The sequence below is a fragment of the Cibotium barometz genome, chromosome 14 (assembly GCF_041138505.1).
Source record: "Cibotium barometz isolate CiBa-2024 chromosome 14, ASM4113850v1, whole genome shotgun sequence".
NCBI lineage: Eukaryota > Viridiplantae > Streptophyta > Polypodiopsida > Cyatheales > Cibotiaceae > Cibotium > Cibotium barometz.
This window is the reverse complement of record NC_141059.1, coordinates 17,336,939-17,351,367: the sequence shown is the minus strand read 5'-3', so window position 1 is coordinate 17,351,367 and position 14,429 is coordinate 17,336,939. Positions and strand designations below refer to the sequence as shown.

The 14,429-nt window shown below is 39.4% G+C and overlaps 1 protein-coding gene across 2 annotated transcripts; it reads right to left on the bottom strand.

Annotated features, from left to right (window-relative positions):
• Positions 1 to 342: 342 nt before the first annotated feature.
• LOC147631720 (uncharacterized) lies at positions 343 to 3,625 on the bottom strand. 2 transcript variants are annotated; one of them, XM_086808232.1, is made up of 9 exons: positions 3,392 to 3,625; positions 3,071 to 3,240; positions 2,870 to 2,907; positions 2,535 to 2,643; positions 2,354 to 2,377; positions 2,189 to 2,257; positions 1,844 to 1,915; positions 1,664 to 1,748; positions 343 to 1,557 (listed from the first exon to the last, which is right to left on the bottom strand). In XM_086808232.1, the coding sequence occupies exons 2-9, from the start codon at positions 3,221 to 3,223 to the stop codon at positions 998 to 1,000; spliced, it is 1,110 nt and encodes a 369-aa protein (XP_086664358.1). In that variant the 5' UTR covers positions 3,224 to 3,240; positions 3,392 to 3,625; the 3' UTR covers positions 343 to 997. The 2 variants fall into 2 exon arrangements, with proteins under 2 accessions (XP_086664358.1, XP_086664357.1); XM_086808231.1 differs by having other exon boundaries at positions 3,071 to 3,268; positions 3,392 to 3,552.
• Positions 3,626 to 14,429: the final 10,804 nt, after the last annotated feature.

The following is a 14,429-nucleotide window of genomic DNA, read 5'->3' as shown; positions in this document are numbered from 1 at the left end:
CTTCCATTTTGCATGACTTGAGTGATCTTTAAATAACCAATTGACTAACGTTAAGGCACAAATGGCACTCAACAATGGCTTTAAGGATTCGTCCTCGTCCTTAAAGGGTCCTTATTGAATCCAATCACTTCCTGTTTGAAAACATGAAGCTGTCCATGCTAATATTGAATTCATCCTCGTCCTCGTCCTTAAAGGGTCCTTATTGAATCCAATCACTTCCTGGATGATCATAACATTTTGAAAACGGGAAGCTGTCCATGCTAATGTTTCCAAACTGTTGAGGCTAGTTTGTGCCATAATGGCTTATTTAATTGCCTTAGCACGTCTAATCATCTCATTTCAGTTTGAACCAGGTGAAGATACCAGGTAATCTTCACCAACCTCAATGGTGGGTCATCATTAGAATGGTGTCATCTCCAATCATGATGCACATTAGAAGAAGCATGCTTACACAAACCAATCATCATGGGAAAACTATTAAATAGTCCTAGAGGGCTACAGCCATGCTTGAGAACCAATGCTAATAATATGGTTTCAAACTCAAGCCATAACATGTGGAGGATAAGCAGTACAGCACATAACAATGGGTTTGAAACCAACCATACTCTACTTACTGCTCACAAAATTATTAAAAAATCAACTCATGAAGGTAAGAAACAGTACCACTTCACAGTTATGCTGTCGATCCCAAACTATCCTTCCAAATCCTGGAGAACTCAATGATCACAGTGCTTGCTGCTGCTGGAATGAGTGATGCCGTATGGACCCAGTAACGATTGTTGTCATCACGAAGATAAGCTCTCTCTCAAATCCGGAGTTGCACTAGGAGTCTCTTAAGAAGATGTGCTAGCAATCACCCAACTGCTATGCAAGGTTCATTGCAACCAAACCACCAATGCACAATTTTGGCATTGAAAAGATAAGATCTGTGAGATACGCATGGCAGCATCAGCCATCAACATCAACATCGAGGAGATGTTACATCAAGTGTTTTTGCTTATGCAGCTCTTCTCATCTTAGTGTTCAATGGAGCTTCCTTATATGAACCAATTGCACTTACAGCCCTCCTAAGGGACCTTCCACATAAATTTCTGGTTGAAACATGGACAGAGCCAGGCATGTGCATGGATTGATCTTTACCCGCATTTGAATTCTCTTCAAGTTGTCCTGAACTAGGGTGTGGAGCCATGATTTGAGCTTCATCTTTCCACGTCAATTTGGCACGAATCGCAGGTAAGGCAATGAACTTCCCATCTGCCTCTGCACCCGAACTAGAGAGTGGAGAAATCACCGCTTCCGTCATTTCAACCTCCAAGTCACAGGTTGTCAAGACAGCAGCAAAGCCAGTGTCTTGGTCTTCACTGACTTTGTGCAATCTTTGAACTGCTGCATTACCGTCATCATGTTGGGTGGTGACAGGCTCCCTTTGCCACACACTACCACCATCTGACTGCCTCATCTTCACCTTCAAGGAAGGCCCCTTGTAGACTTTACTCTCTCTCCCCCTTAAGGTAGGCCTGCAAATGATTGCTGAAGAATCCTCACGAGAAGCCTCACCTGTGCACCAACAAGAAGTGAGGAGTACACTAGTGAAGGCTTTGCTACAACGAAGACCATGAAGAAGGCAATCAATTCTTGTGCGAACATATCAAGTTGAACTTACAAGGATGACCAAGTGTTTTGTGGGCTTTTGAATTGGCTGGTTGAGTAAGTACCCTTGGAGCATTAAAACATTGATCAAACAAGGCCTGTTGTGTAAAGCGAAATGCACAAGGATCATGTGTCTTTCAAGTCCCACGTTAGCACGCATGCACACTTGAGAATTTAAAACAAAAATTACTACCTTTTCAAGTATTGATGCCTCCACTAACCCTTTGAGGCGGTCGACCTGCTCTAGAGCTTCATTGAGTTTTTGCTGCACAGTGGCAAAAATAGCACATGATTAAATCATAGCACTCAGGAGACTCCGTGGCCACCTAAAACTAGGATAAGCAAGGCCACCTAAAACTAGGATAAGTGCACCACACATTGGTTCCATTCAACACTTACAATTCAAGCATGGTCTTATGATTTATCAATGTAGCCTCAATGTGATGCCAGCTCACTTATGGCCTTGGTGGGGACATAACCGAGGGCATGAGAAGCCACTTCTTAAGCTGTATATACCGAGAGAAGTTTAGCATAGTACCTGCATTTCTGACTTGTAGAACTTGTAGAGTGCTGACATCTGGGCATTCTCGTGTTGGAGAACCTTGAGCTGCAGACAACAGCATGCAAGGGTCAGTAATCTAAAGCCAGATGTGCTGGAGAAAACATTCATTGGCAAGATTAGCCCATCAAAGCAGATGCTTACTTTATCACGTGCTTGTATCAGGTCCTGCTCAAACACGGCCAGACACACACCACAACACAGCTTTGTCACAATTGAGATGTAAATTAAAACTCTTAATACTTGATGTCAGAAATGGCCCAAGCAATGTGGGCACTGGAATCACGTGTGTGTTTGCATGCATGTAATTATGAATAGTACTGACTTTGTAGAGCTGTGCATTATGCAGAATGATTTCGTCGTTCTGCTTGGTCTTGCGGCAGTAGTTGATCCACAGCTTCTCCATGTAGCACTTATTTTCCTCAATAACTTCTCTGTTTGAATCTGAGTAAAGGGGGGGATGGTGGGTAGGATTCTGGCTATGGTAATGAATAAAAGCTTAAATAAAGCCAGCGGACTCTAGACCTAGTGGTAACACCCTGGTCCTCAGCAAGCAGGTACAGGGAACCCTGGCATCTAAATATTCTAATTAATCTTTCGAAATAAAATATGCCCATTTGGCATTGCTATACATCAAATTATTCGCAAATATAGGGATACTGTTTCTCCTCCAGCACCTTCTTCAAAGCAATGAGTTCCTGGAGTGGATGAACATAGAGATGAGGGTTAATCTAGTCTAGATCTTCATAATTTGTGTCATCAAGAGGGAAAAAAGTAATGGCCCAGCCTGGAGTGGATAAACATAAGGTTTAATTTAGGCTAATATTTGAGTCATTAAGAGGGCAAAAACGATGGCCATACCTTCTGTAGCTGAGCTGCAGACCCCTTTGAGAGCTGGCGATTTTCATCCTGAATCCTGGATTTTGTAAGAACTGGAGTGTTGGTGATGTCTGAAAGCCTCCTCCTATGCCCTGCCACTCTGGACATCTTTCGCCCCGTATTCTCATTCCCCATCGGTCTCTCTACAAACCCTAACCCGACAAAGCACTTCCACAAACTCTAAATCCAAACAGAGAAATCCTTGAGATTTCTGCGAAACCTAAATCCTGCGCAATCCAGCGAGTATCTAGACCCTAAACTGATAGGGCGGTTTCTGTAAACCGAAAACTGACTGAGAATTACCTGCGGTTTCGTGCACCCCTGAATCGACAGAGAATTCCCGTATTGTCTAGGTAGCAGAAAATGCCCTAGGGTTCCTGAAAACCCAGCCTGTAAAGCCTACATTGAGCAGAGAATGCCATCGGGTATCCTGTAGACACTAAATCGACAGTCCCTACAGCCCTAACTCGAATAAAGACGAGGAGGAGCTTAAATTGGTAGAGTGATTTCTTGTGTTGGAGGGCAGCGTATGGGGCTGCTGTGGGCGCTAGTGTAAAGATGAAACCCCTTTGTTGTAAAGTTTTAAATTTCGAACAACGGCTACGACCATATTCACAGAGTCAGAAATAAACTTTTTATTCGATGACCACCACGCTTAACCAGTTTTTATTGAAGTTAACCGATTTTATAACTAAATTCTTAAATATTTGAATCTATCTTTTATCTATATATAACAGGCGTTGCACCTACATGCCACGTGCGAGAGTTTTAGCCACCTTCGCCCTCTGCACTGTTGCATGCAGCATTTGCAGTCGCCCGCCAGCCCTAGTGCCCTCTGCACTCAAAGCTTCGAATGTTGCAGCGCCCTCTGCCCTGTAGTCGTCGCTTGCCCCAGTGCCCTCTGCACTCAGGTATCGAATGTTGCAGCACCCTCTGCCCTGTTGCATGCAGTATATGCAGTTGCTGCCGGCCCCAGTACCCTCTGCACTCAGGTATGGAATGTTGCAGAACTGCTGCCCTCTGCATGTATTGAGATTACATGCACACCCGCCATAGCCCTCCTCCTCCCTGCTCCTTTGAATTCAAGCAAACTCCTCAGAAGCGCTACAGTCTCCTCATCTTCACGTTTGCGCTTTACAGTCTCCTCTCCTTCACGTTTGCTGCTCCTGGGAGCCTCCACATTGGTAAATTTTCCTTCTCTCACTCCGTCTGGCTACTACTAATTGCAATATATGCAGTCCGCTTGCTAGTGAGCCTCCACGTTCTTCGTCCACTTCCTGGTGAGCCTCCTCCACACACACACACACCTGCCAAGATGCAAGGGGGGGAGGGTATCAGAGGAAGGCTCTCTCTATCTCTCTCTGCCCAATATCAGTCGGAGAGGGGGGGTGTGTGTGTGGGTGCGTGTGTGTGTGTGTGTGTGTGTGTGTGTGTGTGTGTGTGTGTGTGTGAGAGAGAGAGAGAGAGAGAGAGAGAGAGAGAGAGAATGAAAGTATCGTGTGTGTGTGTGTGTGTGTGTGTGTGTGTGTGTGTGTGTGTGTGTGTGAGAGAGAGAGAGAGAGAGAGAGAGTGAAAGTATCATGTGTGTGTGTGTGTGTGTGCGTGTGTGTGTGTGTGTGTGTGTGTGTGTGTGTGAGAGAGAGAGAGAGAGAGTGAGGTTTATTAAAGTTTATTAAAATGTTTTTTTTAATGCCATATTACTAAAGTTTATCAAAATATGGGAGCTTATCAAAGTATGTGTGTTTGTGATGGGGGGGGGGGTGTGTGTGTGTGTGTGTGTGAGAGAGAGAGAGAGAGAGAGAGAGAGTGAGTGAAAGTATTATGTGTGTGTGTGTGTGTGTGTGTGTGTGTGTGTGTGTGAGAGAGAGAGAGAGAGAGTGAAGTTTATTAAAGTTTATTAAAATGTTTTTTTAAATACCATATTATGGAAGTTTGTCAAAATGGGAGCTTATCAAAGTATGTGTGTTTGTGATTGGGTGTGTGTGTGTGTGTGTGTGTGTGTGTGTGTGTGTGTGTGTGAGAGAGAGAGAGAGAGAGAGAGAGAGAGTAAAAGTATTATGTGTGTGTGTGTGTGTGTGTGTGTGTGTGTGTGTGTGTGAGAGAGAGAGAGAGAGAGAGAGAGAGAGAGAGAGAGAGAGTGAAAGTATCATGTGTGTGTGTGTGTGAGAGAGAGAGAGAGAGAGTGAGTGAGAGTGTGTGTGTGTGTGAGAGAGAGAGAGAGAGTGTGTGTGTGTGTGTGTGTGTGTTTGGAAGTATCATGTGTGTGTGTGTGTGTGTGTGTGTGTGTGTGTGTGTGTGTGTGTTTGTAGTATGTTTGTGTTTGTGTTTGTGCTTGGGGTGTGTGTGTGTGTGTGTGTGAGAGAGAGAGAGAGAGAGAGAGATTTTATCTGTGTATGTATTTATATGTGTGTATGTGTATGTATGAATAATATATATGTATATATATATACATACAACACACACATTTATTTACTTACATTATTTTACACACATACACAGACAGAGAATGTCATCAAATACATACACATGTACAACCCTAAATATTATAGTCCATACTTAAATCCCTAAACAATAACATTATAAACTGGAAGTTTATTCAAATGTTATTTTTGTAAAATTCTATATTATGAAAGCTTATCAGAATATGGAAGTTTTTTAAAACAAATATGAATAGCAAGTGTGTGTTTGTGTGTGTGTGTGTGTGTGTGTTTGAGAGAGAGAGAGAGAGAGAGAGAGAGAGTTATTGCATTAATCAAGCCATGTGTGTGATTATGTTTAGGGTGTGTGTGTGTGTGTGTGTGAGCAATGTGTGTGTGTGTGCCGTGTGTGTTTGTTGAGAGAGTCCTCATATTGATGTTGAGAGTGTTTTGAATGTTTGATAATTTGAATAGCAGTAAATATTTGGAAGACGTTAATATTTTAGTTATTCAAATATGTATGTATGATTGACAGAGATGGAAGAAGTTACTTGCATATTTTTTGAGCACATGAGGAGTACTCTTTCCTTTGAGAAGAGGGTGAATTTGGCTGCTAAATTTGAGCATCGTTTTTTTCATAGTCCAACTTGGTATGGGGCCGGTTGAAGCTGTTGGATAGAACGATGTTTATTAAATTAAAATATATTTAGATTTAGACAAATTAGATGAAAATATTGCGCTTATGATTATTAAAGAAAGCTTGGACTTGATTGATCATTATGAAATAGACTCTATTGTCCATGTTGAAAGAGATCAAGTACAACAAGTATTTGATGAAGTTATTAAATGTATCCCAAAGCATAAGCTCCTCCAAAAATAAATTTGGTTGTGTTCTTCTTGAATGCATTTGATTCTAGATTGCTTTTTGTATTTGAATGGATTTTATTTTTTCATTCTTTTCTTATAATCTTCCTTTGTTAAATATAAAAAAGTTCATGATTGTTATTAATGTATAGTTTGATTATGTTTTATGCAGAGACATGTCATTAAATATCTTAAAGTTGACTTATGATAATAATAAATTGTCAGATACTGCCTTCTTTGAGGAGATGCCACGATTAGGCTTTTTTGGATCCCAACCTAGCCCAAAATGGGAAGTCCTGGGATTTGATGGGTGCGTTGATATTAATCCTCGGTATATTTATATAGTCTTGGACCCTTATAGACTAGATGACAATCTCAAGCTCCTCTTAATCAAAGAGGCATTGGGATTACTAGATGGCTTTTACATTGTGGTTAGTAGATGTAGGAGCTCCGAGGAAAAGCGTTTCATTTTTAGTGAAATTCTAAAGTGCATTCCATTAAGGAAGTTGGTAAAGATAATGTAATAAGCTTTTAGATTATTGATGGATGTCTCTTTCTCTCTCTCTCTATCTCTCTCCCTCTCTATTTGTTTGTCTTTCTCTCTCTTTGTCTCATACAATCATGTAATACACAAATAGTTATTGTTACGTTTTATTGTGTATTTGGATATGAAAAATAGAGAGATCATAAGGTTTTTTTTTTTGGGTTTTTCCGTGTGATTGTGTAGAAGGAAGCATAAGGACGATAGCATCAAAGCTGGTGATTCGAATCCAACTATCTGTTCAACTTGAGGTTGGTTTCTTTGTTGGCCTTTTTGTCTTTATTGTATCTATTTGTGTGTTTATTGTATGGTAGATAGAGGGCGAGAGCTAGAGAGAGAGAGAGAGAGAGAGAGAGAGAGAGAGAGAGAGAGAGCACATTAAAACATTCTCTATTTCTCTTTCAATCTCATTTATTGTGTTACCACATTTAACAATTTACAATATTGGTGTGCTTAGCTACATAAGCTAGAAACATTCCATTTATTAGACTATTGCCTTTGAGATTGTAGAGAGAGTTCTAGAGAGAGTAGAATGGGTCTTAGAGAATTTACAAACTATAGTAGCCTAGCAAATAGTTGTTTTAACTTCAGAACGTTCTTAAAAAAGTTTTAAAAATTTATGATTTTGCCAATACATAAAATATAGAGAGACACTTATATGTATCTCTATGATAGTTTTCTAGGAGGAATCTACATTTGTATAGGTAGGTTTCTAGGGTTGGTTATATGTTGGCAAAGATATGAAGAGATATTTGTAGAGCCTTAAGATATTAATTTTGAATTTTAGCAAATGGAGATTCAGAATGAAAACAACCACTCAAGAGATGTACTGGTTGTGAAGGATTCTTCCAATGAAGAAGTAGATTTTTCTACTCCACCGGAGTTGATGAATGTTCGAGCTACAAAACACCTTGCTAGGTCAAGGTCTCCATCCGGACAACCAAACTCTAAACATCTATAAAATATTGTGGACATATGTGAGCGGTATGAGAAAAATCGGGTTGCTTGCAAGGAGTACTTTGAAGCTCTTTAGAATGAGATCCGTGGAAGTGGAAGGCAAAGGGGATATATGCTAAGAGACGAGCTGTCTCATCATCTCCACCGCGTCTTTGACATTAATGGCCAGATGGAGGCTAACAACTAGACATGATTTCTTTCATGGAGAATATTCATGTTGAAATTGGGGAACGTCAAGGAGGATGTAATGGTGGGCAATGTAAAGAATAATGGATTCTCTAAAAGAGCAAGTACATACTTTAGGCTTGGAGGCATTGAGTCTTAAGATATCTATTAATCGACTCAATGCTATTACCTAGGGTTTTTGTGAGAGTAATGATGTTTTTACTCAAGGCACAAATTGTATTGCGACTTGCAGAATTGGCTCTCTCTTTTGGCTATATATATGAATTTCCATTTTCTCAAATTCAATACTTCTCTCTTATTTTGTTCTCTCGCACTTTTTAATTATGTCTCAACTTCTATTTCCTCTCTCTCTCTCTCTCTCTCTCTCTCTCTCTCTCTCTCTCTCTCTCTCTCTCTCTCTCTCTCTCTCTCTCTCTCTCTCTCTCTCTCTCTGTGTATCTATCTACCTCTATGATTGTATATGTTATTATCCTTTATCTTTGTAAGAGATGGATTGTATATGTTATGCTCACTTAATCATCTAGAAAAGGGTTTGTATACGTTATACTCATGTATGTATTAAAAACTTCTCTAAGAATTACATTCTTATTGAGCTTAGTCTATTTGGAGTAGGGTCACATGTGTGATAATGTCTGTTGAAGTAGAATTAATATGTTGGTGTTTGAAGTTAAGAATGTTTTAAAAGGAAGTTAGTATTCCCTATTTTGTGTTTTGAAGGAGATTTGAAGATGGTTACGAGCTGTTTATACTTGAGTTTAAACCAAGTTTGTCGGCTTCGAGTTTTGGATGCAACACGTGTGTCTCGCCGCCGTAACCGTTCAAGGACAAGGGCTTGCATTCGAAAATAAAATGTTGCTAATTTAATGAATTACATTAATGAAAATGAAGTTGGAACATTTGGAAGGATTGAAAATGGAGAGGAACATAGAGGAATCCATGGTGGAATCCACTTACTCACAAGAAACATAGCAATTGCCAATGCTATGGTACTTCAAGAACCTATCAATGAACATCGAAATGCACAGCCATAGAGAGATATAGAGCAAGGCTCTTTTTCATTTGATTTAAATGAGCTGCCTGTGATGATAATTTCCATTCTATTTGTTGTGTCATTGGTGATGTGAAAGATATTAAATCCGAATGTCACTCTATAAGGCATGCGTTTTCATTTCCTCGAAATGTTAAGCACCCAGCAACTATGGTGGTGTATTCTGGAGATTGCACTCTTCACTCATTTTAGGAGCCCTTACTTATAAGTGCCTATCTTTTTGCTACCTTTGGAAAACCCACCTCTTGCATTGGTTGAGTTGCTGCTTGGTAATGATAATACAAGTAAGGAATACAGAAAGAATATCCACTCTTACAATAATGCCTTGGCATTTGTTTCACTTGGTGCTCACTTGGATAATCAGTTCACTAGGGGAGGACGAGTATTTAATTTCTGAATCCATGGTACTACCTATCATCGTGTTGGTTCTGTAATACCTGATGAAACAGCAGCTCCTCAATTTGCCCAACTATATGTGTGATACAGAGCATGAATTAGAGAATAGACTTCATGGGATGCCTTATTTAAATCATAATGTACTTGAGAGGTTGCAAACAATGATGTATGGATATAATTTGTATGCATGTGCTCTTCATACAATGAGAGAAATGTTGCACTCAAGTCTACATGCAAATCTGAGAATGGTCATCACTGAAGCGCGATCAACTTCAAGGCAATACTTGGTTCCTATAGGAAGTGAGGTAGCAGCTATCATGCCAAGTCAAAGGGGATGATTTACATGTGGGGCATATAGATATTCAAATAGTGTCGCACACAGGTGCTATAAAAAAATTATCTAACCTGCACCATTCGTATATGCCTCTATTATATGTTCTTCTATTTCCTTGAGGTGAGGATGGTTGGCATGTTGGAATTCCACTCAATGGTAGGAATAGACAAGGTTCAATGAGGAGACAAAGATCGTTACTCAATGACAATATTATGCATATAGACTACAAATAAGGAAAGACACAAATGCCTGCCTTCTGCGCGGTGGTCGACTATTGCAACAGTACATCATTGATGCATATACTAGCATGGAAGAATGTAGATTAGTATGGATACACAATAATCAGAAAGCATTGCATGCTAAAGTATACCAAAGTCTTACAGATATGGTTAATTCAAGTGATGGGGTCAACAGAGTCTCTGGGGACATTGCTGGCTACCATCTTCATATACCGGGGGGGCTAGATATATGCATCAATTGTACCAAGATTCAATGGCAATTGTTAGGAAGATGGGTAAACCTGACCTGTTTATTGCCTTCACTTGCAATCCTAAGTGGGGGGGCTGATCTTCATATACCAGGGGGGCTAGATATATGCATCAATTGTACCAAGATTCAATGGCAATTGTTAGGAAGATGGGTAAACCTGACCTCTTTATTGCCTTCACTTGCAATCCTAAGTGGGATGAAATAACCAATGCCTTATTGCCTGGTCAGGTTTCCCAAGATCGACCTGACTTGACAGCTCGGTCTTTTATGAGAAACACAAGGGCATTATGCACTTATTGGTGAAAAAAGAAATATTTGGAAAGGTGTCGGGATTTGTTTCTATTATTGAATTTCAAAAAAGAGGCTTGCCACATGCACATATATTATTGATAGTAGAAAGTGGAAGTAAACCGGTTGAGATTGCACACTATGATATGTTGGTATGTAAGCTGAACTTCCTGATAAGGTGATGTTTCCTGGGTTGCACACCATAATTAGTCATTGTAATATCCATGGACCATGTGAGGAACTAAATATGTGCTCTCCTTACATGGTTAATGGGAGGTGCAAACATCGATACCCTCGGAATTTTTTTGAGACTACTAGCATTGATGACAATGGATATCTAACTTACATGTGGAGAGACGATGGTAGTTTCATACAAGTAAAGGATCAAAGGGTGGATAGTTGATGGGTTGTTCCATATAACCCTTTTCTGTCTATGAGGTACAAAGCCCATTTTAACATTGAAGTATACTCTACTATTACTGGTGTAAAGTATTTGTATAAGTATGTATACAAAGGACATGATAGAGCTACTATAGAGTTGCAAGACTCACACGGGGTTATTGATGAGGTTAGTCAATATTTGGATGCACGGTACCTGTCTGCGTCAGAGGCATGCTGGCGCATATACCAATATGATTTGCATGATAAAAAGCCTAGCATATAAAGGTTGCATGTCCAGCTCCCAATGCACAAAAATGTGATATTCAATGATTTGGATGATTCGCATGATGTGATTAGTTGTGATGACAAAAACCAAAGAACATATTTAACTGAATGGTTCAAAGAGCTAATCAATTGTATACGGATGCAAGTAGCCTACTATATGTTGATTTCCCTTGCAAGTGGGTGTGGAATTCAGCTTTGCACTCATGGACTAAAAGGAAAAGGAAAAATGTGATTAGATGTATGTATAATGTTACTCTGAGTGCAGTTGAGCAATATTACGGATGCAAGTAGCCTACTATATGTTGATTTCCCTTGCAAGTGGGTGTGGAATTCAGCTTTGCACTCATGGACTAAAAGGAAAAGGAAAAATGTGATTAGATGTATGTATAATGTTACTCTGAGTGCAGTTGAGCAATATTACTTATGCATGTTACTGTGTGCACTAAACATATATATAGAGAGAGAGAGGGAGAGGGAGACCTTAAAGTGTTATGTAAATTATTAGTGTTGTGAGTGTTATATTTGATATCAGGGGTATATTTCTTAAGATGATGGAGGTGGTAAGGAGATCATTTTCATTTATTTATAGTGATGGCCAAGATATTGAAGGTAATTATTTTTGAGATTGCTATAATTCAGGTATTTTTGTTTTTCATAATCTATGTAATATTCATGGTTGATTTGTAGACCCTCCATGGAAAGGACAAGCAACAGCATCTCTAATTATCGAACTATTAGAGAGCACTGGTGTTTTACGGTATATATAGAAACCTGTTTTTTATGTAGGTTTTGTATTTTTTTAATAAATTTATATTGTTGTTGATACATTCTTTTCACAACAGGGAATATCTTTATTTTTTAGAACCCAAATTATCATTGGGTTTGTATGGGCAAAACCTTTACAACGAGAGCTTTGGGCTCCTTGGAATTTACAGTTTGAGATTATAAAAGATCGCGGATCAACTTCATGTACATGTAATGTTTGTGGACTATGGAAAGCTTGATAGGTTAGATTTTTGAGTCATAGGCACTGGACAATACAAAATTTTTCGGTTTGCTGTCTACAAGCCTGTTCAAACCCCATTCGCCTCCAATATTGATCCACCAAATTAGTTCTGTAAGGTTTTGTTGTTTTCCTTCTTTTTTTCCATGAAACGTTTATCTTGCAATAGCTAATGTTTTTTTCTTTAATGTTTTTTTGCCAAATGGAGGCGAGGAGTATAGGCTTCCAAGGAGAGATAATCCATTGTCAGAGAAGATTGTTTTAAAGCTTTGTTTAGGTGTATTGAGATTGTCAACATTTTTTGGGTTGAAATGATGGTTGTTTATTTATGCCAAGTTTGGTGCTTTATTCAATGAAATTAAGTGCTTTAGGAGTATATATATGGCAATCATGGTGTGTTTATATATAGGTTGGCAAGTTAGGGAGCTTCAAATATAAGGCTTATCTCTACTTACACTTCGAAGATGAGCGTTTCTTTTTTTTTCAATTGTTTCTTTTTTTTCGAAGATGAGCGTTTCTTTTTTTTTCAATTGTTTGGAATTAGAAAGTAAGAACAAAAACACACCCGTGTGTGCCATTGCTTTCGCAAAGAGGGCTTGAACCCATGATCTTGGGACTGTAGAGCAACACCTCTCACTACTACACTGATTTGAGATCGACAAATAAGAATACTCTTGCCCGTCTCAGGGATGGGTCAAGCCACTAGTAAATTCAAGGTTACGGTAAATTACAATCTATTTTTCTCAATTTGAGCTGTGAAAATTACACTAAAGGATGGTTTTTTTCTTACACTGCCTGGGCAGGCCATACACAACCAACAAGCCCTTAAGTGGGTCTAAGGGCATGCTCTCATGCCCTCCAAAACTATCCTTTGGGGGGTGGTGTTACTTTTGTATAGTCCTCCCACCTAGTATTCGAAATATCATCTTGTATTTTCTTCATTGGCATGCATCTTCTCCATACTTATTTTGTGAAGTCTTGCATGTGCTTGTTGGAGTCTTTTTTTCTTCTTTAATTTCTTCCTTCTTCCATAAGTTGTCAACCAAAAACAGCATAAGCATCGTTAGATATCAATGCCCAACCTTGCTCTATTTTTGTAATGGATTTAGTTAACCCGTGTTTTGTAAGCCCTCCATTATGATGGTTGAGCAACTTGACACACAGGCCTTACCTTAGTGGCTGGATTCTATTAGTAGGTGTAGCACATTACCAGCTAAGTAGGTGTAAATTATTAATAACCCGAAAAATGGGCGCACTGAGGTAGGTATACTTTTCTCCTAGATACCATATCTTGACATTGCGAGACGAGGACTAAGATGAGCTTGGATGGCCATTCTTTATGGGCTGAGTCTAGACTATTAATGGTGGTATTGACTATAATCATAGTCCTACACGGTCTAGTTCATGGTGGTCATGGACCTCTATGGATATGCTATGAGTCCTATCTCTACACATTTCATCATCAATCATTGTGTGTTTCCCCCCTTACCTTAAAACCACACCTTAGCAATTCTAACACCCATCTTTGCTCCCTCCTTTGGGAGTGCATGGGTGTAGAACACAAGCATCCTTATATGTTTATTACAATATGCTATATCCCTCTTTGTCACATCATTGTCTTAAGCTGTGTTTTTGAAAAAGATCATGCATTTTGTGTAAGTGTTTCAAGTTCAAAGGTTAGCTCCCATGGTATCAAAGTTTTCAGTTGTTTATGTGCAAGCCTAGTTAATGTTAGATTATGAGAAACGATTGTTTGATAAATCCCACCCATCAACAATGGCTAAGAACACAAAGGTGGATGGCACTAACTACAACATTTGGAAGCTGAAATTGAGGTCGACTGTTGATTCTTATGACCTACTAAATATGGTTTTGGGAACTAACCTAAGGCTAACTACAACAACCAACTAGGAAGGTACTGTAATACCTCTCGACCAAGCTCTTTTAGAGACCTAGAGGCATAGGCAAGCGGATGCATTCTGCGCTCTCATTGATGGCATTTTCAGTAGCATGCTAACTATGGTGTAACATCTATCTCTTACTCTTGGAATTAGGATGATTTAAAAAACTAATATGAGACCATCACTACAACCAGACAGCTTGGAGAATGGGAGATGGCACAACAAGAGATTTTTAGAACACCAAGCGGTGT